This window comes from Lepeophtheirus salmonis, chromosome 12, assembly GCF_016086655.4.
Source record: "Lepeophtheirus salmonis chromosome 12, UVic_Lsal_1.4, whole genome shotgun sequence".
In the NCBI taxonomy this organism is placed as follows: domain Eukaryota; kingdom Metazoa; phylum Arthropoda; class Copepoda; order Siphonostomatoida; family Caligidae; genus Lepeophtheirus; species Lepeophtheirus salmonis.
Genome location: NC_052142.2, coordinates 5,312,110 through 5,336,899, shown reverse-complemented (window position 1 = coordinate 5,336,899; position 24,790 = coordinate 5,312,110). Strand labels below are relative to the sequence as shown.

The following is a 24,790-nucleotide window of genomic DNA, read 5'->3' as shown; positions in this document are numbered from 1 at the left end:
TGTGGACCAAAAAATAGGGGCTCCAAAAGTGAGGACATTTTGTGACAAAGATATCCTGTACTATGGTTGCCCTTGTAGGGTTTGTAATTGGAACGACCATCTCCTCAAGCACCTTCAGTAACACGTCTGCCTTCACTCTCTCGCCCTTCTTGAAAAAGTGTGTGTGTCTGTGGGCGGGGAGGATGAAGTCCCCCTCACTGGAGATGATACCCAGGAACATGGTTCCGGCTGCCTTCTTCATCTTCATGATTGTATGGACTTCAAGGGTGTGTTCCTGTAGTTAGATGAGTGATCAACCATGAAAATGTTCTCGTCTGAAAAAAATATCAAGAGCCCTCCAGTTGAGTTCATCGAGTTGATGATTTTGTTGCATATGATCACGCTAGTGGCATTGTTGTCCTCAGTGAGGAGATGTTTGACAGCACTGACCCTAGAAATACTTTAAAAAATTTAACTACGTCTTATGAATTCAGGATATTTACCAAGATATGTACGTCTCACAATCGAAATGAGTTTTTTCTTAAAATTCTTAATACCGACTACGCCATATTTAAATTAAGATAATATTATTTCTTATATACATAGAGTGGTCCATTAAAATGTGAACAATTAGAATTTTAAAGTGCATGTATATAATAAAACCAAAAGAAAATTAACTCCAGAGGTAAAGGAAAGCGCAATTTAAGGGTCGATAACAAACTTACGTTGGTTCACATCTACCAATAATGGTAAGAGAAAAATATTCTCTTCAATTTATTTAAATTATGGGGCTAAATATCTTTGTTTTTCTTTAAATTTACCAAGTTTATTGATTAAATACATTTTTTATTGAGATATTATAGAAAGGGCCCCAGGAATATATTTATAATTCATTTAATTATTATTCATGTCGAAAATTTTTAGGTTGAATCTTCTCGACATGCTATTTGCTTACATATACATTTATTTCTACATTTACTCCTAAATTAATATTTTTTATGCTACTATATTATATTTATTAATAAATGAGTGATAAAAAACAATAATAATTGATTATTAATAAATTTTATATCATGATATTCAAATTAATTATTTTATGACATAATAGAATCTGGAGTTTGTTGTAACAAAGCACGTCCGTCTCAACTTTGATAGAAAAAAAGTAAATGTATGAGACAACAATAATAAATCCAACCGTATTGATGTTGAAACACAGAATATTGGTTTACAAGTATCCTTACAAAACAAACAACCTACTGTACGCCTTATGGATATGAAGTTGATATCGTGACCAATGAACTTGAAAAGTATGAGATTAAAACAGATAAAATGCATTAATTTTGATACTACTCACTCCAATATATCAGCAAAGGTTGGCTATTGTAAATAGTATTGTGATCATGCTATCTTTTGTTACTCGATTCGGCACTGCATCGAGGTTTGAGAGTCAAATCGTTATAACTGCAAAATATTGTTAATATCGCCAATGTATTAGTGCAGTTAATAACAATTTGGCACTTGCATTTATCAGTTATGACAAAATAGAGTTTTTTATGTAGCAAAATTAGTATTTATTCTAGATTAATAAAAAAGTCACCCAGTCAACATTTTTAGCATATAATATACGATTTTTCGAATTATACAGTTATACACAATTTGCACTCGAATCTCGACATAACGGAATTGAATATAAAGGAAACTTGGAGATTCATTTTTAATTGCAAGAAATATGTAGAAGTAGTTATTCAGAAGATTGAGAAGAGAGTGAAACTCTTTGAACATCAAATATGGTGAGTTTACAATCATGGACAAGACTGTATTACCAGAAAGGTTGAAAAAAGAAAAAAACAAGATACTTAGTTGGGGTGGTATGAATGCTCTCAAAGATATTGTTTTAACCTTAGATGATAACAAGAACATTTTTGAGTTGACTGTAGTCTATCTTGGGGGAAATAATGATAAATTTCAGTTTCAGCTCACTAAGGAAGACCATTATGCTCGCTGGATTAGCAATTACATTTGTTATCCAAAGTTGGCAATGATGGTTAAATAGCTTAATTCTTCACAGTTTTATACAAGAAGTAATGGTTTGTATCCCCAGTGACAATCTCAGAAGTAATTTGTATCTCCATGGTTTGAGTCAACAACAGGAAGGTCAACCCTAACGTTAATTTGGCTTTTATAGAAGTAATTCATTTTATCCTATCAAAATCATAATTCATTAAAACCAAACTTCTCCTCGGCCTCTAAATATCTCATTTCCTAGTCAAGACCTGTATAGATCTAGGAATATTGGGAGTTATATAATACGAGGCTAACAAAGTTCAGGTTGTGTGTGACTCAATAACTAATTTAGATATAAATATTATTTTTTCAATATTACATATAAAACTTATCTTTTAATGAACTTGTTCTAGCGACTTTTTCATTTGCAAAATACTTCTTTAAAGACTGTTTATTAAGACACATTCTCAATTTTTCTTGATCTCCTGCAGAGGCCCAAACAAATTATTGCATGGCTTCAAGGAACAAAAAAGGCAGATGGACTCAAGTAAGCACTGTGTAATGGACTGGTTATTGTATGGATACATTTAATTCAATATAGTATTATTATATTTTAGTGCTGTGGTTAGTATTAGTATAATATTGTCTAAATTATGGTTAGCGTAAATAAAAGAAGATCATTTTTTTTCATCCATTTCTGTTGTGGTTTTTACGCACATTGCAATTTAGTGAATACTCATATGCCTACTAATGTTAGTATATCCTCTTATTTTAGTTCTACTTGACAAAATCCTCACATGATACACTGATATCCAAAAGAGAACAAATTTAATAGAAACTATCAAACTACAATATTTTTAAAGACGTACTCTCTGGGTTTTTTAGTTCACAGCAATTTATACAATTTTCCGATCCCTTGTTGTGATTGAAGAATTATTATTACCTATCTTGTACATTGTTTCAGAGACCAAGATCTTCATGATGCAAAATAAAATATACATTTGAGATGCATTAATGGCGATATTTCCGACCCTTCAGCACAATTATTCTGATTTGGCTTAAGGATAAGTTCCGATCTCCATATGACTCATTCATGATTATCTAGATCCCCGAAGATAACCTTGGCCCCTTAGGCAAAGCAGCCATCTTTTCTACAAGGGGAGTCCTTGTAGCTAATAAATCTTACAAGTATATAGGGCAATTCAATCTAGAAATTTCAAAATTGTTATGAAGTGAAAACTTGTATATTTTGCTTAGAGCAGTCAATAAATTAAAATTTTAATTATCTAACTCATATGTAAAGAGATATTAGAACACACGCATATTAAACTTCCTTACCTTCGTACATAGACATAAAGAAAAACTTTCTCCCAACCTATGTAAAATAAAATTTCAGATGCCAAACTACCTAACTAGTTATGAAAATAATGTGAATAATAGCATGTTAAAAAAAACAACGAAAATCAACATAGTAAACCTGATGGTTTGAAGAATGTTCTGGAAAAGAGAAAGAATAATGCTTATAACGTTTCATTAGATTAGCTATAACAAGGGAGGAAGGAAATAAAGAAGAAGATTTGCTAGAATCACTCCGATGTCGATCCCCGATTCTATTCTGATTTCAACACAAGACTTGTAATTATAGCACTGCATAAATCCTTAGGGCTACTCTCCGTCTTTTATGAGCACACACGAATGTTCAATCAGGTTTTGAATATAAATGAATCTATTTAGAAAAGGTTGATCACTACATAAATTAAAAAATAATGATAACAGCTAAAGAAAATTCCTTCTTCAGTTTACCAATTCCAAAAAACGGGGCAACTAAAAAATTCACATGAGTCATCATTATACATAAATTTCCCTCACTAAATTATTAGCACTGTCGTTAAATTTAAAAAAAGATGGGAAATACATCATAAGATTAATATTTATGGCGTCTTTTTACTACTTTTTTTAGTTTACATACCAATAAGAATTTTTTTAAACTCACAAGCATAACACCGAGTACTTAAGAGCACTTCTGTTTAGTTTACGAAGGTATTTTTGTTTTTTTATTATTTGTAAGTTGAGCAATGATATGACAGGAACAGCAAATAAGAAAAATAAAATAATAACATTCACATACAATAAGCAGGTTGTCAACTCATAATATTATTTTATGTCCATTGATATGAAGTTTTTATTTATATCTCTAATAATTTATTTCTTTGTATATAGTGTAACAATTCCTCTTTAAAACTCATAAAAGATGTGTTTTTCCTTATTGATGATATTTGACGAACGCACATTAAGTGACCTGCATTAATCTATCTGGTAATCCCTTTTCAGACGTTTTACATTAGTAACTATTTATTGAAAATAATAATTTAGAAATTTAGGTTTACTTTACGTCATTGAATACAAAATATAATTTTAGCAGAGTTTGGCTATAATTTTTTTTTTAAATCAACCCTTAAATACTGCTTTTTTTATTTTATTGCTTTGAAAACATTTTGGTCAAGTGTAAAACGTTACAAGGAAATAATATAATGAAGAAAAAATAAATCTTTATAATAAACGAAATTACTGGTGCAAATTCATAATATCTGTTAACACTTACCAAAAGTGTTATTTAAGTTCTAAAAAAAGTTGCAATTAGACAAACTTTCGTTGAATAATATATATAAAGGCGTATTTTGGTATGTTGCAAGTATACTGCAAAATGTATTTAAGGGTTAAAACTAATGAATTATATTTATTTGAGTTTAAAAGAAAATAATATAGGTTTTTATGGAAACATATTTTTGCTATTGTAACTTAATCTTTATCAAATAATCAATATAAATCATAGGGTAACTTACTATTTTCTTAACATGGTTAAAAGCTTTCATGTTTTTGGTTCCTTTGACATTTTCGGGCATATAAGGGGGAGAAATCGTTACCATGTTCATAATACAAATATTGTCACCTTCCCAAACTACTTCATCCAAACTATATTAAAGTAATAGCTTGTTTTTAAGTAAAAATAAAATCGTAACAAAAATAATTTTACGTTTTACATATTGCCCGGAACAACGTTTGTCCTTCGATGCTTACACCATCCTTATACCCCATGATGAGCCTTTTTTTTTTTTCCACAGAGTCCTTAAGGCGATTTTCTAACTGAAAAATCAGTACTTTATAAAATAAAAACGAACAAAATTAAAACTGACTATAAACATATAAACTATGAAAACCATTAACATATTTAAATATGTTATATACAAATATCTTAGAATAACAAAAAAAGTTCAGCATGGCTATTCGCTTCCTATTAATTAAATAATCATATTTTGATTTTAAGGATTTAGTAACCCACTCTCACAGACTTGGTTCATTAGACAATATCAATAACAAAAAAAAACAGAAATATAGGATATTACAAATTGGAAATGGATTATACTACTGCTCACTATATATAATAGTTATTAATATTATAACTGTATGGAGAGTCAATAAGATCTTAGGCTAACAAATAAGACGAAGTTTATTCTACGAAATTCTTATTAAACTTTAAAGAGTGATACAATCAGTACAGCGCTTCTCCAACATATATGACGATTTGTCAAGTCCTTCAAAATACAGTGGGTGGAGCAGCAATTCGTGTTCTTTTGCCATTATTTTTAGAGACTTGTCACACAGTGCATTCATTGTTTTGATGAAATAACATATTTTTCTTCTTCATTTGGCGACTTTTTTCTAAGATTTCTTCCTTCAAACGTACCAATAATACCATATAATATTCGCTATTAATGGTTCTTCCTTTCTCAAGGTAGTTAAGGAACGAAATACCTTCAGTATATCAAAATACAGAAGCCAAACCCATACCAGCTAACCTATGTATTTTTACTCGCATTGGACCGCTTTCTCCAGATGCTGACGATCAATTTAACTCTGATATGTTGTGGTGGATCCAAGTTTCCTCCATTGTTAAATAAAAAATCCTATTTATTTCGGTTAAACAGCTCCAAACAGTTCTTGGAATTATCGACACATTGTTCCTTTTGGTCTTCTGTGAGTAAACACGGTACCCATTAGGAAATCAGCTTTCTCATGGACAAATGTTCATGCAAAATGGTGAAAACACTTTTTTTTTATATCTTCAAGATGTCAGCTATATCATGCAACTTTATTTTAGGGTTTGCCAAAATTATTTTATTGACTTTTTTATGCTTTCCGGCATAATCACCTCATTTGGACGTCCAGAATCACTGGTGGTTGTTCGGCCACGTCTAAAGTTAGCAACCAACGTTCCACTGTTGCTTTCGATAGAGCAGACCCTGGATAACACCTATAAAGTTTTTGCTGTGACGGTAATTTTTCCCATCAAAAAACAATGCTTTATCAAATCACGAAATTCAGTTTTTGCCATATTTTTCGATATATCATATTACCTTGAAATTTAGACATATGAAGGATGGATCTTTCCAGAAATACAATATATTTTGTATTAGTAGTGCCATCTATACTTCAGCCTTGGGACTTATTGAACCACTGAGTACTTATATTCAAAAATTAATGTTAAACTACGTGTAAAGTATTCAGTAATTCATGGTGATATATGGATTCGCATGCACCTATTCTTCCCCTTCCGAGGAGCTCATATTTTTGTCATCTGGAGGAGATACAAACAACACAACTTCTTATCCTCTCTTCAATGTTATGTTCAAGGGATTGCAGCTCTTTGTGCTTCACTCAGTGGATCACGTCTCCTTTAATGGAAGGATCCCTCATTGTGTAGATCCACCTTCAAATCAAAGTCTGGCACCTCTTCAATCATTGTATCTCTACTCTAAAATACATATGTTCCTCCCGATCTTCTATGGAATTGTCGTCTACTTATATAATAAGTACTAAAAATACTTATATTGGAATATCTGAATGTTATTATACGTCGATCCTTTTTATATATTATTAATCATTGTGTACCTTTTAATATTTTACGTATTCAAGTTTATACATTTTTACATGGTCACTCCCTTTTTAACCGTGTGTCGGGTCACTTCCCTGTATTTTAGTCCGTGTATTTAAGTATATCCATAAAATATACTCTTTTTTAACTATACATCGTCCGTAGTCACCTCTTTTATATTTATTCTACCCGTTGGGTTGGCGACAAGACTGAATATTAATATATTTATTGTATCTTTGGGTAAGACCACAACAAATTGTCATTCACAATTACAGGCGGGAATCGTCTTAACCTAATTGCGTGTCAACATATTGTAATAATACTCCCATGAAGACATATTATATCCCAATAATAGCTATGCATATCCAAATATGACACAGTTGTAGATTTGACCCTGGTTTCACTGCCGAATTTGTGAAAAAAAAAATTAGGCTAGAAAATAAACATTGAGAATTGTTTAACAAGTCTTTTCTAATGTAAAATGTATCTATGTATACTATGATTTTCTAAGTTTGAATCCTTTATTTTGTGTGGTTTAGCCAAGAAATCTGAATTTGGGACCAATTTTACCAAAAAATGACTGTTTTTGCGTGAAAAAAACTCCAAAATTTGTAGACCTATAAAATCTACAATGTACATTTAGAATACTATTATTTTTGTTAATAGTGGCTATGATTTTAAAATAAAACTCTCTGTTAAGTTGTTTCTTCGATAACTTTTGTGCAATGGCGGTTTAAAAAATATGTAAAAATTCACATTTTTCGATAAATGCCTCGATTTCGGTAGCCACATCTACTAATAAGAAAGGCTTACAGTCTTGATTGACCTATCATTTAATTGGTAATATAGTAAGCTATAAATTGGTGCCTAATTTATGGTATTTTTTGCACAGGAACATTTAAAAATAAAAATATTACCCTTCCTCCCTTATTTTATTGACGTTTGAAAAAATTACCGTCCTTCATTAACATGGATGGTACATATAAACCTTAGGAGCTATACACTTGAAAATTTAATGTTTTTACCTGAAATAGTCTCCTTTAGACTGATATGTTTTATTTTCTCTTAGATTGTGTAATATTTCAATTTTTTATTTCAATTTACGCATTTGAAATTGTATGCAAAATATGGCATTACGAGCGGCCGTGACAAGAATATGGAATGAACGATATTCGTGAAAAGTTAATAGATTATGTCCAGGACGTACTGTACTTGTCTATGAAAATGATACCCAATTTGAGTCAAAGTACTTCAACTTTTTTTTACGAAGCAACAGAAACTGGGTTTTTGAGCAAAATATTCAAGTTTCGGAACGTCTGATATTGCACAATCACATGACCAGCAGCTACTCGATATTGACTAAACCAAGGTCCAATTTATCACATCTATAGGTTCTCCTAACCAGAAGTGTTTGACTAATTGGTTCATTTGTAAACTTGAAAATACTGAAGATATTTTTATTTCCGTCAAATTAGTCATACTTTATTTGGCAGTGAAACCGGAGTCGATCTCAAACCATGTCATATGCGAATGCTCCCAGTATAAGATACATGAATTATTCATTAATTTATACTTAACACTAAGTTCAACATTAATATTTCACAATACCTAATAAGTTGAAATATTAATAGCTACGATAAAAAGTCAATAGTAGCGTAACGTATTCTTATTAGAATTTCACCATCAACAGTTTACATGGCAATCGAACAATTTTACAAATTATTTTTCTAATTGCTCAAAGTCTGGCTATTTGGATTGACCTTATTTTATCCAGTATTTTCATCTTTTTTCATACAAGCGAGTTGTACATTCATCATTTAAACTATTTAATATTCTTTTTGTATATCTTTCATTCTTTATATGTAGATATTACCGTACTAAATGTACTGTTTTTTAACCAATCTTCTGTATTGTATAATGTTGCAGGACAGGTCGGACCGACCCGACCTGCCTTCCAACATTTTAATTTTAATAAAAACTATAGAAAATTTGTTAAATAAACATAAAATCTAACACTTATCAAATAAAAAAAAAGGAATAAAATGGTCCACGATGACTTCCTATCCAATGTAGAACAGCAGTCTTTTGATCAAGAAGATCAATACCCCCATACCCAAATGGTATCTTTACAATGGATGAACATGCAATGGCTATTTAGAGCTTTTTTCCTTTTATTCTACTTGACTTTATTGCAGGCTTCCAAGCTTGTGTACATTTGAGTAACTACTCAAAATATTTTACTACATGTAAGTTATTGGTATACTTGAACTCAATATTAATTCCTCAACATATCTTATATTATTATTATAATGTCGTATATTTCTTCCATTTTCTATCTGTTTAAACACAATATAATTTTCTTGTCAACTAATTAGGGAGAACTAAAGATATTGTCGAAATATAGTGTGTAATACGAATTTACAAGCTTCTAAGATAATCTCAGTACAACAATATCTCCAAGTCCAAACTAAGTCCCTCTTTTTTATCCAAGATAAAAATCAAACTCATATTGATATCCTGTTGTACTGCTGCGCCTATACCACAATTTGAATTCCCATAATTCAAATAAGGTGAACAGATATTATGTGTTTACCCTTGTCTGTGGGTCACCATGATAACAGCAAAAGTTGATTTTGATATAACTTGGTAAAAAGATTATATATGGTCAAAGAATGGGTCCATTAAATTTTGAAATGTCAAGATAGCACAAAACATTCAAAATACATAATCGAAAATAACTTTAGAACATAATGAAATAGAGAGCTGAAATAACTGTCATTATGTAGATTTAATTAAAATGCTTCGTATAACATAAAATTCAAGGTCACGATTAAAGGTCAAAGTTACACCAAAGATCAAAAACACATAATCGACTATAACGTTTGAGTTTATTGCGTTATAGAGCTGAAAACATCTCTTCAACAAAGAAATAGTGCTGACTCAACAGGCTGACATCATCTTTATATCTTTATTGTTATTAGTATAAGTAAGTAAGGAATATAATTCTTGTTGTTGAAAACTAATGATGGAATTGTATGAGCTTAGTGCGACACAATACATATATATATATATACAGGGTAGCATAAATAAATCCGGACAAATTCAATTGATAATAACACTGGTATCCTTACACTGAGTTAACAACAGTGTCTCAGGGCTACGGCTAAGAGGTGTGAGTCTTGTGTATTATATTCTTCTGCTTTTTTATCAAAATATATACTTGTTATGGAGTCATGGAGTAAACAAAAAGATCGAATGTCAACATCTACACACGGTTAAAAAATAAGGAAAAGGAGAAAAAATCCACATATATTGCCAGAAGTGATCGTGAAGTCACTCCTAGATTTCTGGCAGGCCTGAAGAGGACCGTGACCGCTGATCCGTCATTGAATCAGAAAACACTGTCAAAGAGGAAGGGTGTGGCTTGCAGCACCATCCAAAGGCATTGGTGGAGCTTGGTCTGACCTCCTACAAGTTGTCTGTACGTCATTTGTTGACTGAGAAACAGAAGTAGGTCAGGTTGGTCCACTGCAAGGCTCTGATCTTTAGGCTAAATACGTCCAATACCGCTCACAACATCATTATATCAGAAGAGAAAATATTCACCATTAAACGCAAGGCATACAAGCAATTTTTGTTTTATTGCTTACATCTCTATCTAGTCCAAGGTTAAGTGAAATACAAGGTTAGACCATCATGTAATCGGGCTTGCTAGAATTTTCAATCTGATATATTATACCGACTGCTGGGCAAGATAGGAAGATGTTGACACAACACGCAACCACTCATTAATCTATTACGTCAATATTGCTAGAATTTTCAATTTAATTTATCGTAGCGACTGCTGCGCAAGAAAAACAGATTTTGGCTAAACACGCAATTAATCATCTACTATGACGTAGATATTAAAAGCGTGATGGAAGTCAAACATCAGTAGTAGACACGTTTTGGCATAACCTTGTATTTCTATTAACCTTCTATCTAGTATAAAATTTTAGAAACACACTTATGAATTTTGTCCGTATTTATCTCGGTAACACTGCATATTTTTAACACATATTTAATATGAGTACAATATATATTAAATTCAAAATCGCACATTTTTAACTTAAGCAAAAAGAAGAAATTCTATTTCATTTAGAAAAAATGACCATAAGCAGAGGTTTGCACTCTGCCCCTTTTCAATGTCACTGCAGTATACAGAGTGATTTTCGAAATCAAAGAACTCCCTCACTTTTGCATCTCTGTTATGATATAATGAGACACTTGTGCCCTGAGTAAGCATGTTTCGCAACCAATCTGGAAGCCAAGAATCAAGCAAATTGTTTAGGTACATTCAAATCTTGAATCAAGTCATTTAATTAAGTTTGAGTATACAGAGAAGGTTGACCAAACAATGAACCCAATGGTATGTCATCATCGACTGAAGTATGTACTTCCTCATTTGGTGAAAACAGATACAAGTATTTCGTCTGAATGAGGAACTGGGCATATTGCAGAGGAGATTCCAGGGTATGCTATGTTTCGCATATTCTTTTTATTGCATCCTTTAACATTTACAAGGCAGAAGTAGAAATCCTCTAGGTGGTTGGTTGGTTCTCTGCAAATTATCGGCACACCAAATTTGAGCTTAGCACTTTTTCCTTGAGACAAAAGTGAAATCTCAGTGTTACGAGACAAGTTGTGCATACCATATGAGGTGCCCATTTTTGCCTTTACCTCCAAGAGTTACTTTGAAAAAAGCACTCACTCTTAACAAGGGAGTTATGATCCGTCGTTGAGTTTATAAAGTGAGGCATCCACAGATATAGGAGAATATATCTGGCTCACTACAGCCCTTTCTTCTCCATGGCTAGGTTATACACATATACAGAAGTGTTCAGATTTCGTAAAACAGCTAAGATGGTGATTTAAAAATGTTTCATAATCCCCAGAGTTTATTAAATCCAAATGAGAGCAACACAAGAAAGCGCATCCAATGGTACCAAAACTAATATCGATAGGATTAAATGAAGGATATATTGATTGCTAAATGAAAAACTGGCACAAACTAGGTTATATATTAAAATAATATAGGTACTCGAGTCAAAGACACACTTACAGAACAGTAACACCTGGTATTAATATAGCCTTTTAATGTAAACATCCACGAACATTAAATATCAGACAGTACAAAAACGTGATGTGATGGGGCAAATCTAAGCATATATTCGGAATTAACAGCCTAAATTCTATAAAATACGTTGTCAAAGTTCATACAAGAAAACAAATAAAATTTTGTTTACAAGTGTTATCCAAAGATAATGCAATGGATGCTATTGAAAGTGAAAACAATGATATTAGTTCCATCATTATTAAAATGGTTGGAGATAACTGGAGTGATGTAGTAAATTCAAATGAGAGAAAAATTACTCTAGTGAAGGAGAAATTCTGGACAATGACAGGGAGAATACTTGTACTGTCCACAAAGATGACATAATAATCAATAATACAGCGTGGCAAAATGAAAAAATGTATATATTTCAAAAAGGCTCATATTGATTAACGACAAATTTTTTTACGGCAATTTTGATGAACATCAGTTAGGAAACGAATAAAACCAGACACATCCATCGCCAGATAAGGGTGAAACCTCACTTCAGCAATTGACATAATAAACTTATATTCAGTATTTAATAACGATTAATCATTGTTGTTGGTTTTTACTTATTTATCAAAAAAAAATCTACCAAAATAAACACACAGAGAAAAGAGAAACTGAAGCTACCTTAAAAAAAAGAAGCTCAAATGGGTTCACAGATGTATTTTTTGTATTTTTCATTGCATATCTTCTTTCTTTTTGTATAGTAGCATTCTTCTGGCATACTTGAACTCAACTTCTCCTTGTACCATTCACCATGCTCAAAAAGAGTTTGTTGAGTAATATGAACGGAAGATGTAAAATAAGGAAATTATGGATTCCATAGAATTGGAAAATAAAGGGGGCTTGATATCCATTGACTCTAAAAAACCTTGGACGACATTTTTCATATTTTTATAGTGGAACTCTATTATATTATAAGGTTTTGTCAGTAACCATATGATGATGGCTCTTAGTCAGTGAAACAACTACTCGAAGTACTCAAATGATAAAAATAACTTTGAAATAAGACGAGATTGTCGCCAGGGTCTTGTTCTTGTCTCTCAGTCTATTCATCTTAGCAATTGATAAACTAATAAGTAAAATTAAACGCAGATTAAAGACATAAACATAGTGTAAAAGGTAGCTATTGTGGATTATTTTACTGTTTAGTATTATAGGATACTAAAATAAGTTCGGAATATACGAGTTCTACTTTAAAAGTCTTACACCTTTTAAAAAATCTTCTGGATTGGAGATAATTTTGTGAATTCTTAGAAACAAAGAAGTCCAAATTCCTTTGTTCTGGTCAAAGAAGTGAGGCTATGAGGCTAAATGGGATGTTATTTTTGTTTTCTTATTTGCTGCTCCTGTCATATATCATTGATCAACTTACAACCAAACAGAAAACGAAATATATTCTTTATATTGTACTAACATATATTGAGGTAACAGAAATATATAATGTTATTTAACGCGCTCCTTTATATATTATTTACCCACAACTTTCTTCAGTTATATAATTATTCACTTAAATTACTCATGTTGAAGACTTCCCATAAGGTATTTTGACTATTTGCATTTTTTTTTTAAATCTAAAAGACAAAGATTTCAAATTCTATAAATCGTTAACCCCTTTCCCTTCGAACAGCATAAGTTCAGGTGATGGGAAATAAAAAGAAAGCATTTACCGTTTATAGTGAAAAAAAAGGGGAATCTAGATCGAATACAAATAAAAATAAATTGATCAGGACCGTATACTATGAGGCAATAACATAAAAGCAAGCTGGAATAATTTTTTTTACAATATTGCGACAGTATGATAAACGTATCTGTTGATATAAGTACTATAATTAATATTAATTTTAAAAAAATGCGAGACGCGGTTTTTAAGGTTAACTGAACCTGATAAATATTAGTTGTTTGGTAACACAAAAAATACAGAAAATTAATTTAAATGAATAGGGTATAAGTATTCACCTTGAGAGAATAAAGAAAAAAAGAAAGGAATTAGCTGCTTAGAAACAAGCCACACCAACTGAAATTGATTATATTGATGATATCAAAATTCGATTGTAAGATCAAATGATCAAACTGACGGAACTTGTCCATAATATGTTCATGTAAAAATTTAAACAAATACCAATCATATTAAGAACTTGTTGGACAGTTTTTCAATGGTTTAATATTGTATTTGATTCTTTAAAAAGTGCTCTTCGGATTTTCATTGAATTAAAAAACTTTTAAAGGGTGTTTCTCTTTTTCCCAGCTTGCTTTTATGTTATCACATCACAGAAAAGTAAAAAAAAATATTATGAAAGATAGCATCATATCTTGTCAATTTATCAACCATTCCGTGAGGCTTAATGTTATCATTTTCATGGGGCTACAAATATAACAGAGTAACAATTCTTTCAGATTTAGAAATTTTCCCTAGTATTAAAAGCACTCATATAAAGAAATTGAACGGGAAAAGGCAACAAACATATTTAAGCGGGGGAAAAGAGCACCTTGAATTCTGATAGATAAAAAATTGTCTACAGCACTACGTTCATCTTATGTGTAGTGTTAATATTAGAGATGGGATTTTTATAGATTAACATTGTTGTGCTATTCTCCTTGCAGTCTACTTAAGTCCCATTCTTAGTCATTTTTGGATCGTGGATGTGAGCTTATTGAGATAAATGTTTTTGTATTCCATTATTATAAGAACCTTTACAATGAAAATTAATCGTTAAAAAACATAAGTTGAGGGTTCAGGGTTCATGAGGTCAAAGTTCAGTTTTAATATTCTATGCATATGATCTGTGAAGATATTGGGTCAGCATTGAATACAGCATCCATACAATGAGCCATGTACATTTGGATGGAACCTATTTTTTAAATGTTCAAAATATGAAGTCTCAAAATGTTACTTTTTGTTTATTGATATCATTAGCTAAAGCATTAAAAGAAAGTGACCCATCGAGGTAACTCGTTGGTAAAAATTCAGAGTATCCAAGTTCATTTATTTCTTAGAAGAAGTTGCTTTTCAATCAACCTTCTTACGTCACAATTAAATTCCTGTTATTATTATCTCGTTCAAATATAATTATTGTCCATTTAATGTTGCCTGCTTCATTCTTTCCTTATTACGAAATGGTATAATATAATTCAATTAAAATGAAAAAAAGAAACAATTGAAACTATGAGTAAAAAATGGATTCTCTTGAAGACGAAAGTATTTCTAAATTATTTTATTTTCAATTTTTCAGTTAAAAATTCCAATAATCGAAGTTTTACTAATGAATCTATCAAAAATGCATTAAAACTACGAATGGAATGTAGTAAATCGGATTATGAGTTATTAAGAGAATACTTGTATATTCCTTGAATAAGAACTCTTCAAAAAATAAATGAATTTTAAATAAAATTTTTGAAATATTTAAGATTACAATATGATGTATATCCAAAATTGATCGGAAAGCTGCTTTAGCATAAGACGAGTGCTCTAATAAAGTATCGCTCGATTATGATGGTAAGAGTGTCTCCATCATGGGAGATCAACCTTTCCTAAACCACTATTTTTTTATGCTCTCGGAAGTGTCCACAGTTCGATGTTAACAAGTCGTAACAATTCTAAATAACATTGAAAATGAAGAAGATAATTTTCAAAGAAAAAATAAATTTAATAACAGTTGAACAATTTATCAAAACCATAACTCAGAAGATACTCTGTGCAGTGTTTAGCAACGTGTATGCTGTGGGAAAACTGTATTCCTGATCTTTATAGAAGAATTGTACATGCTAGTTGTTTTTTTATGCTAAGCATTTTATACTTGAGAAAATTGTCTGGAGTTTTAAATCTAAATACAAGGACATCCTCTTCTACAAACACATATCTCAACCACGGTTAGAGTTGCTTCCTTCAGAACATAAATAAGTACAACTAATATTTAATGAAGTATGTTCTTCTAGACGCATCGAGTTTATTGATGGAAATGTTTATGAAGCAGAAGCTAATGCCACTCCTACCAGTACGATAATAATTATAACGACTATACCGCATTGCATTTAAATTTTTAAAGTCCAGTGGAAAAAAAAAATTAATCAATAAGTCAACAGCATCCCACGTATGGCAAGAGAAAGATCATTAGGGCAAGGTCCAATTTCTTAATTAAATTGAGAATCTTAAATTTATTGTCGGTTCTATTTCAATAATGTATTAATTTTAAGATACTTGAGTTTAATTAAATCATTAGATAATCATACATATGAAAGTTATGAACTATATTTAATCCTAAAAGTTTTGCACTTCAAGAAATACTTGTACATAGTCGGTATTTAAATATATTAATTTACCCATATCACTTAAAAATTCAATATATGTTAAGAGTGGAATGAAACTGACATAATATTCACTATTAATAATTCATGATCACTTTATGTGATTATGTTCTACTTTATCACAACGACTTGTTATTTAATGACGGGAGTGCAATGTAACATGAACTTTTCTTAGGTTTAACTCCACGTATCCGCCGAGGAATCTTTATGATAATTGATAGCCATCCTAACTGAAATTACATTCAATACAAATTATTTATTACAATACATATGAATTATAATAATTTGGTCTTGGACTGAATGATAGAATTCATAATGATTTTGCTTAAGAGTTACCACAGAATATACCTTCTATTTCATTCCCTAATGAATTTGAGTTAAATCAGACAGTCTTCTTCGTTCCTTGCTGCAGTCCAATATGACAAAGTAACTATGATTAATATGCTTTCACTACGACGTGGAAGATCCCCGATACGTTTGAATGTCTTCAATAAAATTAATAATCATGAATGTATATTGTTGAAACAGATCCGGAGCAGAGGGATTTGGGACTACAATTCTTTGAAATAAAAGGGCATTGATAGAGTATTTAAGTGAGAGCCTACTACAGGAGATGAACGAATGTATTTCAATTTATCAGCGAAAGATAACATAATTTCAACATATTATTTCATCTTAACATAAGACAAACCAACAGTTTCACCTACTAGGGATGCGTTACAAGTCAAATTTGATATTCGAGTAGTAATGCAGTTATGAACCCTCAAGTTTAAATATATAAATGATTGGAAAATCAAGTATTTTCACGAGTCAAATTTGTCCATACATTTTCAAGGAATATTGGAGCATTATGTGGCACAACACTAATTATTACTTTTCAAAAAGTAAATATTTTATTTGCTATAAAGACATTAACGGCTCAAGCGAATAAAAAGTGTAAAAGGAGTCACTTTTTATCTAACAAACTCTGATAAAGTGTTCTTCAATTCAAAACTATATTTTAATGCTTTATCATTAAATAATTTGAAACCATTTAAAAAATATGTATTGGTGGCTCAACCCCTCTTAAGTTTTGAAACTTCGACATTTTTGGAAAAAAAGGCGTTTTGATATAATCTAATTAGAACATAATACAACCTTTTTTAGTAAAATAACAAATATAGTTCAAAAGAATTTCTATCACTCATATAGTATACATTTTTTTTTTAAATTCCGTATCTACATTTCCAGAAGATCAATAAAAAGTTACATGAATTATTTTTTACCACAATCTGTCTGTTCGTTAGCGTACCACAGCTAAAGAATTCAACTGATGCATACCAAAATTTACACGTAAACATATTGTTTACTTAAATAAAGAAAAAGTGCAAATTTTGATGGAAATTGAGCAATTCGAAATTTAGTTTAGAAAATGTAGCTATGTTACTAAATTGTATATAAGTAAGAAATGTAAATATAAAAAGTTATTATAAATTATTAGTATGAGTAACTTTTTTTATAAAATGACCTTCGAGGTCATTTGAGGACGAGGGTAACGACGGGCTAAACAATATAAATGTATCATTTTACAATTACCAACTACCAAAATGCAGAACAATTTAACACGTTGCGCACAAGGGTAACTAGGTACGTATCTACTGCGTTATGGGAGTTGACAGGTTCCACCATGTGAGTAAACATTACACAAATTAGCTGAGAGGTTGTATGGTGCATATCCCTGGTATTTATTAGCTATTGCACGAATAAAATAACGTTTCCACAGGTAGGTATTTCTCAATGTAAGGCGGATTACTCTTTTCGATTACAAAGTGCCCACACGTAAATATATACTGATAAATGATCTTGGATTATTTTCATTCACGTGTATGCTCTATATGTTTAACAAAATAATGGTCCAAAAATTAAAATTCTCCCGATCATACAATGTTTCTTAAATTACTTAGATTTTGTTTAAATGACCCACAGGTGGGTCACCACGCTCGCAACGTGTTAGTGAAAAAATAAATTTCTTAATTTGTTTATTCTGAATTAGAAAATACATTTCTATTTACTCATATAGCTATTGATACAAAGAAACAAGATTTTTTTTATCACCATATTAATTTTAAGAAGATAATTCATATTACTATCACGGAAATAGCCAGGATTCCCATTAAGGATAATCAAAATTTCCAATCTAAACTTGAGAAAATTTTTGAGCAATTGAGGCTACAAAAAAAGAACAAAGTACGTACATCGAAAACTCAACTTGTATGAGAAGCAGCCTTTGTTTCTCTTTGGCATTGCTCATACTCTTACTAAAACGTCTGTATAACATGAAGATAAAAAGATCTTGCTACCCTAGAGAGAGAGAAAGGTAAAAAAACTATAGCTGGGTTAGATCAAAAGCTTTTTGCGAAGGAAAAACGGGCGATTGAAAGAAATGAAAATGATCACCAGATTGCATAAACATAAAGAAGGTTTATCATGGAACATTCAGTTGATGTCTACTGAATATGAAAATACAGAAGAGACGAATGATGAGGATACTTAATATCTCTAAGGAATTAAAAATGTTATTACATCAGTGTTATCAGCTGATCTTGATCGCACTATAGTATGAGATCGAAAAGCTGTGTTTATTTAAGCAAAAACAGCTAAAGCCATGAACAGGAACATTGATCAACTTGCTCTTGATAGTCATAATTCAACAGAAAAGAACAGTTACGCAGAGAAAAGGCTATTAAAATAAAAACAGATTTCGTATATAACAATCCTCTTGTAGTGGTTTATTGTGATATTAAAATTATTCCTAGTCTTACGGACAAAAAATTAGGTTGATCGTCTGTCTATATCGGTATAAGGAAAGGAATCTCTAAATAACTTAATGTTGCCAGGCTTTAATTTGGAAAAAGTGAGGCTCAAACTAATGATGTAAATGGAGCCATTTAAGACTGGGGCGTAGGTGACAGAATTAAAGGCATATGCTCAGATACAAGTTCAAAAACAGGTAAGAATGCTGGAGCTTGTATTATCCTAAAAAAATGTAAAAAGCACTTTCTCCTTGAGTGTAAATATACAAGGACTCAGTTTTTCAATCATGTTTGGGATCCAGAGGCTAAAATGTACCAAAAAAAACAGGAAAAATGACCTTCAAATAGACACAAATAAGTATGAGCCTGGAATTCTAGAGCCTGAAGTAGCTAATTTTGTAGAGGATATACGTCAAATAAGTATTGATTATGCTAACAAGATTAATAAATCAAATCTTTCAAGAGAGGTGTTTTTTTTTGTTTTTTTTAAACTAGTTATCGTATTTCTTTTTTAAGTTCCAACACCAAAAGTGAAATTTATGACACCTGGTACAATGCAGTGGCCGCTGACTCTCTAAAGTGTTATATACCAGGTGTGGCGAAAAAATCTTTACACTTACTTTTGAACATAAATCAACGTTTTTGTGAATGTAGTAAAATTGTAAAAATAATAAAAAAAACTAGACCTTCCTAAGTGTCTTAGAAACCGAAAAAATAACATCTGAACGTTACCAACAAATTTCGGTCCGCACCCTTTCGGGCGATGGCAAGAAACCAACGGAGATTGCAAAGAAATTTGGGATCTCCAACATGAACTTAGTGTTCCAGCAGGATTGTGCCCCAGCACACACGTCCAAAAAGGCCCAGAAGGGGTTGGAGGACAACTTACATTTCTGGCCAAAGAAAATATGGCCCCTACTCACCAGAAGCCACCCCCATTGGACTTCACTTTTGGGTGCATTTTGAGTCCAAGGCCTGCACTGTCCGTTACCCAAATATCAACAACTTCAAGGACACCGTCAACTAGCGCTGGGATGCCATATCTGAGGACTATATCGACAATGGATGGAAGGCCTTCCGTAGCCGCCTGGAATCCATCATTGTCCCCAAAGGGAGCTACATCGATGATTAGGGTGGCCAAGACATCACATTAGTTATTTTCATTTTAATAACATACTATAATAACTACTGATTACTGAAAACACATTTTGATAAAGTTCTAGATTGAAAGTGTAAAATTTTTAGCAGCACCCAGTAGTCTCAAAATTTGGATGTTCAGATCTCAATTCAAATTGACTTCTACATATGAGCAAGGATTACAAGACATTTGTGTGTTCATTGTAAGAATATGTCTGAAAGCATGGATGGCTGCACCTCAGGCCTCAGGTGCTTCTAACAATTGTCTAAATTCAATAAAATTACTAATCGAATATTTTACCATAAATTCCATAATATCAAGGTCAACATAGAATAAAATGTATAAAAACTTATGTTACTTGTCAGATGGCAATACTTTAAATCAAAAAGAATATTAAAGGCAATGCAGAATAGGTATAAAGTTCGTAGAAAAAAGTGCTCTCGATGGCTTAAGAGATAAAAATTTAGAAGACTCTGTCAATTTGAAGTCAATGAAACATTTTCAAATCCTGAAACTCCACCAGACATTTTTTTTTTTGGCTGATTCAAAGAAATAGTGGCAAAAAATATTATAAAGACACTCAAGATACTATTGAACCACTAAAAGTTGCTCATGATCTAGCCAAGCTTGGAGTGGGTCGCATTCAAGAATATAGTGGGTTATTAACATCCGATTAATCACAGATGCAATTCGTCCTCCAAGTAGTTAAAGAGAATCGACTTTTGTATCCCACTTCTAGGAAACAAACTCTGTCTATTTGTAATTAGATAAAAAAATCTAAAAACTTAAAATATTATCCAGTAAATAGTGAAAAACAATAAGAAATGATATGGGAAAGAAATATATAGTAAGAATTACATTAAATGATATCTTTACTGCATTTTGGGAGTTAGTAATAGTAAAATGATATATTTATATTGTTTAGTCCGTCGTTGCCTCGGCCTCAAATGTCATTTTTATAAAAAAAAATTACTTTAATTAACTAAGTTTGTTATTTTAACCAAAAAACTATTTTACGTACTATATAAATGATATCAAAAACCTAACAAAAAAAATTATAAAAAAGTGAAAGTGTCAAAACTTTAGAAGAGTTCTTAATATTTTCAAAATAGTTCAAAATTAACTAATGATATCCATAACTATATGATATATATATTAAAGGAACATTTTGAGACACTACAGACCTAATGCTTTGAAAATTTAAAAAATAAGTTCTAATATATTCACTTCTTATATTGCTAATTACTCAACCATTTTTTTTAGTTGGCTATTCTTCATGAACTGTGGTACAGCTCTGCAAAAAAAAAAAAATTGAGTTTCAATTGCTTAATATATTCTAAATTGGCATTTTAAATCAAGAGTTTTAGAAGAACTTGATTTATATCAACTTATTTCAACTATGGATAGGTTCTAGGAAACTTTAGTTTTTTATCAATCAACTAGCAAATTTTATTAGATTTCATCAGTCACTAATACATTTTGGGAGCAACAATTATTTTTTTTAAGTCACACATTAAATGACTATGAGATATAGAGAATACATCTATCTAAATTTACAAAAATACTATTTTGTCAAATACAACTGTGTAAAAAAAATTGAGTCTCAATAACTGTAATACATTCAAAATCAAGTTCTTAAATTAGTGTTTTGAAAAAATTTATTTCCATCCAATTTGGGACATCTCAGTTCAAAAATAGGTAGAATCCAGTCTTTTGACCATCAACTGGAAAAATTAAATTAAATTCTACTAGTCCCTAAAGAATTTTTTTGGTTGGCAAATTTTCCTCCATAAGTCAGTTATCACAATGAATGATCAGCAAAACTAAACAATACAAGAGATGTCAGTGTTTGCATGTTGCAAACATAGACGGGCCACAAAAAAATAATAATAAAAATACATATTATAATAATTTATATAACTAGTATAATTAATAATTTGAATTTCCCTGCTTACAAAATGAAAGGTTGCATTCGGATATAAAAACAAAAAGTGTGACATCATACTTTGGGCTTGTGTTTGATTTTTTTTTTTCTTTTTTTTTCAAGTTTTGCCATAAAAAATGTGGAATAATTCAGAACTTATCCAACAAACATAAAATTTGTTATCAACTAAACTCTACATTCAATATTAATCAAAGGAACTTATTTACAACCCTTCAATAATTTATAATTAATTTTTTGTAACGTACCTACTATATTATACTTATAATGTTTCTAATATTATGTCATAATGTAGACTATTTTCACTAACTTGATGATTAAATAACTGGATCAAAACAAAAGTATGTCTAAAAAAATATATATATTCATTTAATTGATTAGGTGGAGTTGCACTGATTAAGTATATGTATATATTTTAGTATTACATTTGCTCCATCTGACATAGGAATCTTTTGGTGAAATCCATATATATAAAAAGTATTTATTGTTTATATAAACAAATCGCCATTCAATTAGTTATTTTTCTGAAAACATTTACAAGTATAAGTAATATATATGTATGTTTAATGATTTCAAAAACTCGAGATTTGAAAGCAATAAATAACTTCATTTCATGTAACTTTTTTTTCAATTTCATTTATGCCAATAATTACTATATTATTCGACAGTGACGAAGTAATTTGATTTTTTCTAGAGAAATTCCGAATTCCTTTTCTCAGCCTCTTTAATTCTTTAGATTGATTTTTCTGCAAGTAATATCGCACTATTGGTAATTACCAGCTTCACAAAATTTCGTCAAATGATAGTTACAACCTTTTTGTACTTGTAAAAACTTCACAAAATAAAAAACTATAAACTAGCCAACAATAAGGAAATATAACATAAATGAAAATTCGATTAAATATATATATATATTATAAAAAATCTATTTTTGTAGCCAGGAAGCTTAATATTAGTAATTTGTAATGCAAAATAAATTAGTTCTCTTTTTCAACAAAATATGAGTCTAAAAATCTAACAATTCAACATATGGAATAATGGCAGCAAATCTGTCTAATCCCAAACTATCTCATAAATTGTACCATAAAACAGTCTCAATGTTTATAGATTAATAATACTAATATTTTATAAAAAGGATAAACTCACTTTTTGAACATTGAGGTTTGGGAGAGGTGGGAGATAATCTTTAGCACTTCCATTACTGGAATTGGTAGGATCCGTCAAAATATGAAAATCCATTACCAAGCTCAAATTGATCATGTGAATATCAGATTGTGAGTGGCCCTTAATAGAAGGAATTTCTGAAAATATAAAAAATGTCAGAATAAATACTGTAAATTATGATACATCATTAAACATTCATTATTGAAGGATCATCAGAAAAATTTTTACTTATATTGTTATAGGAGTTATAACTTATACTTAATATTAAAAATCTTGTAGCAGGATCATGGGCTAAGACTTCTCCCTTGAGAGGTGAACACGAGTTCCGCAGTTGAAGACTCACGAAGGATCCAACATTAAATAAATTTTCCTTCGTAAGGCCGGAAATTGGAGCTGATGATACGGAGGAACCTAATCTCGAACACATGATTCACGAACTGTATAGCTTATGAAAGTGTAGATTATAATTAATGAGAATCCTATTTTCGCCCTTTTATTTATTTTTCTTTCTTTTAAAATAAAAAAAAGAAACCCTTAGATCAAGACTACCTCTACGAGTTTCACTTAACCTCTTATAAAACCGCACGCTTACAAAATTAAACTCATTCAAACTTAAAACTTATAAGATATTGTTGTGTCGTCAGGCTTCTACCCATTAACCCTTTTTCCGTTCAATCGTTAATTTTATAAAAACATTCCGTTTACGATTTATTTGTTCATTTTCACACTCCGTGCCTTTGTTCATTTTTGAATTATTTAATTAATCAATATATATTTATCTATTATAAAAAGTACAACCTACGAAATACTGATTAATATATAAAGCCTTTTTTGTTTGTCAATACACAAAAATCAGCCTCAAGGGGTCAGATCGCAATCAACGGGATCATGAAATGTACAGAGGTCCAACTGGTTTTGTTGGTAAAAACGAGGCTCTCAATTTTTATAAAATTTATTCAAATTGTTTTTCTTGGTAAGCAGTTTTTAGGGTGACACGGAAAGTGTCTAGAGGCAGTACTTATAATTCAAGGCAACCTCGAATTCATTTTCAACAGCCTCTCTCCATCAAAAAACAGCTGAATAGACAAATATTTTTCAGAGTAACCTTATTTACTTATTACTAGCAATACCAACCTATGACATAGACAATATAAGCCATGGTATGGGTGCCGTTCATTCAAAAAAAAAAAAAAAAAAGTGAGCCCGAACCTAACTCGATTTTGCGGTTGAGCTCAATTTTTCCAACATGATTGCGCCAAGTTTGGCACATAACACTCTGCCCTGGTCGGCTTTAATTTTTTATTGTCATGTCCAATGGGGTTCCATTTTTATATTTCTGGCTAACTTTTTGGAGAGACCTCTGATTGTATTTGAATGGCTTGCTGTTTTTTAA

General features: G+C 30.8%; 1 protein-coding gene across 1 annotated transcript in view; it reads right to left on the bottom strand.

Annotated features, from left to right (window-relative positions):
• LOC121126698 (protein LSM12 homolog A) overlaps window positions 1-23,911 on the bottom strand; it is a 29,722-nt gene extending 5,811 nt beyond the window's left edge. The window contains exons 1-4 of the mRNA XM_040721998.2: window positions 23,656-23,911; window positions 23,380-23,534; window positions 5,018-5,127; window positions 4,827-4,956 (exon numbers count right to left, since the gene is read on the bottom strand). Of these exons, the coding sequence (XP_040577932.1) occupies window positions 4,827-4,956; window positions 5,018-5,127; window positions 23,380-23,534; window positions 23,656-23,824 (564 nt within the window). The 5' untranslated portion in view covers window positions 23,825-23,911. The remainder of the gene's footprint in view (window positions 1-4,826; window positions 4,957-5,017; window positions 5,128-23,379; window positions 23,535-23,655) is intronic.
• Window positions 23,912-24,790: the final 879 nt, after the last annotated feature.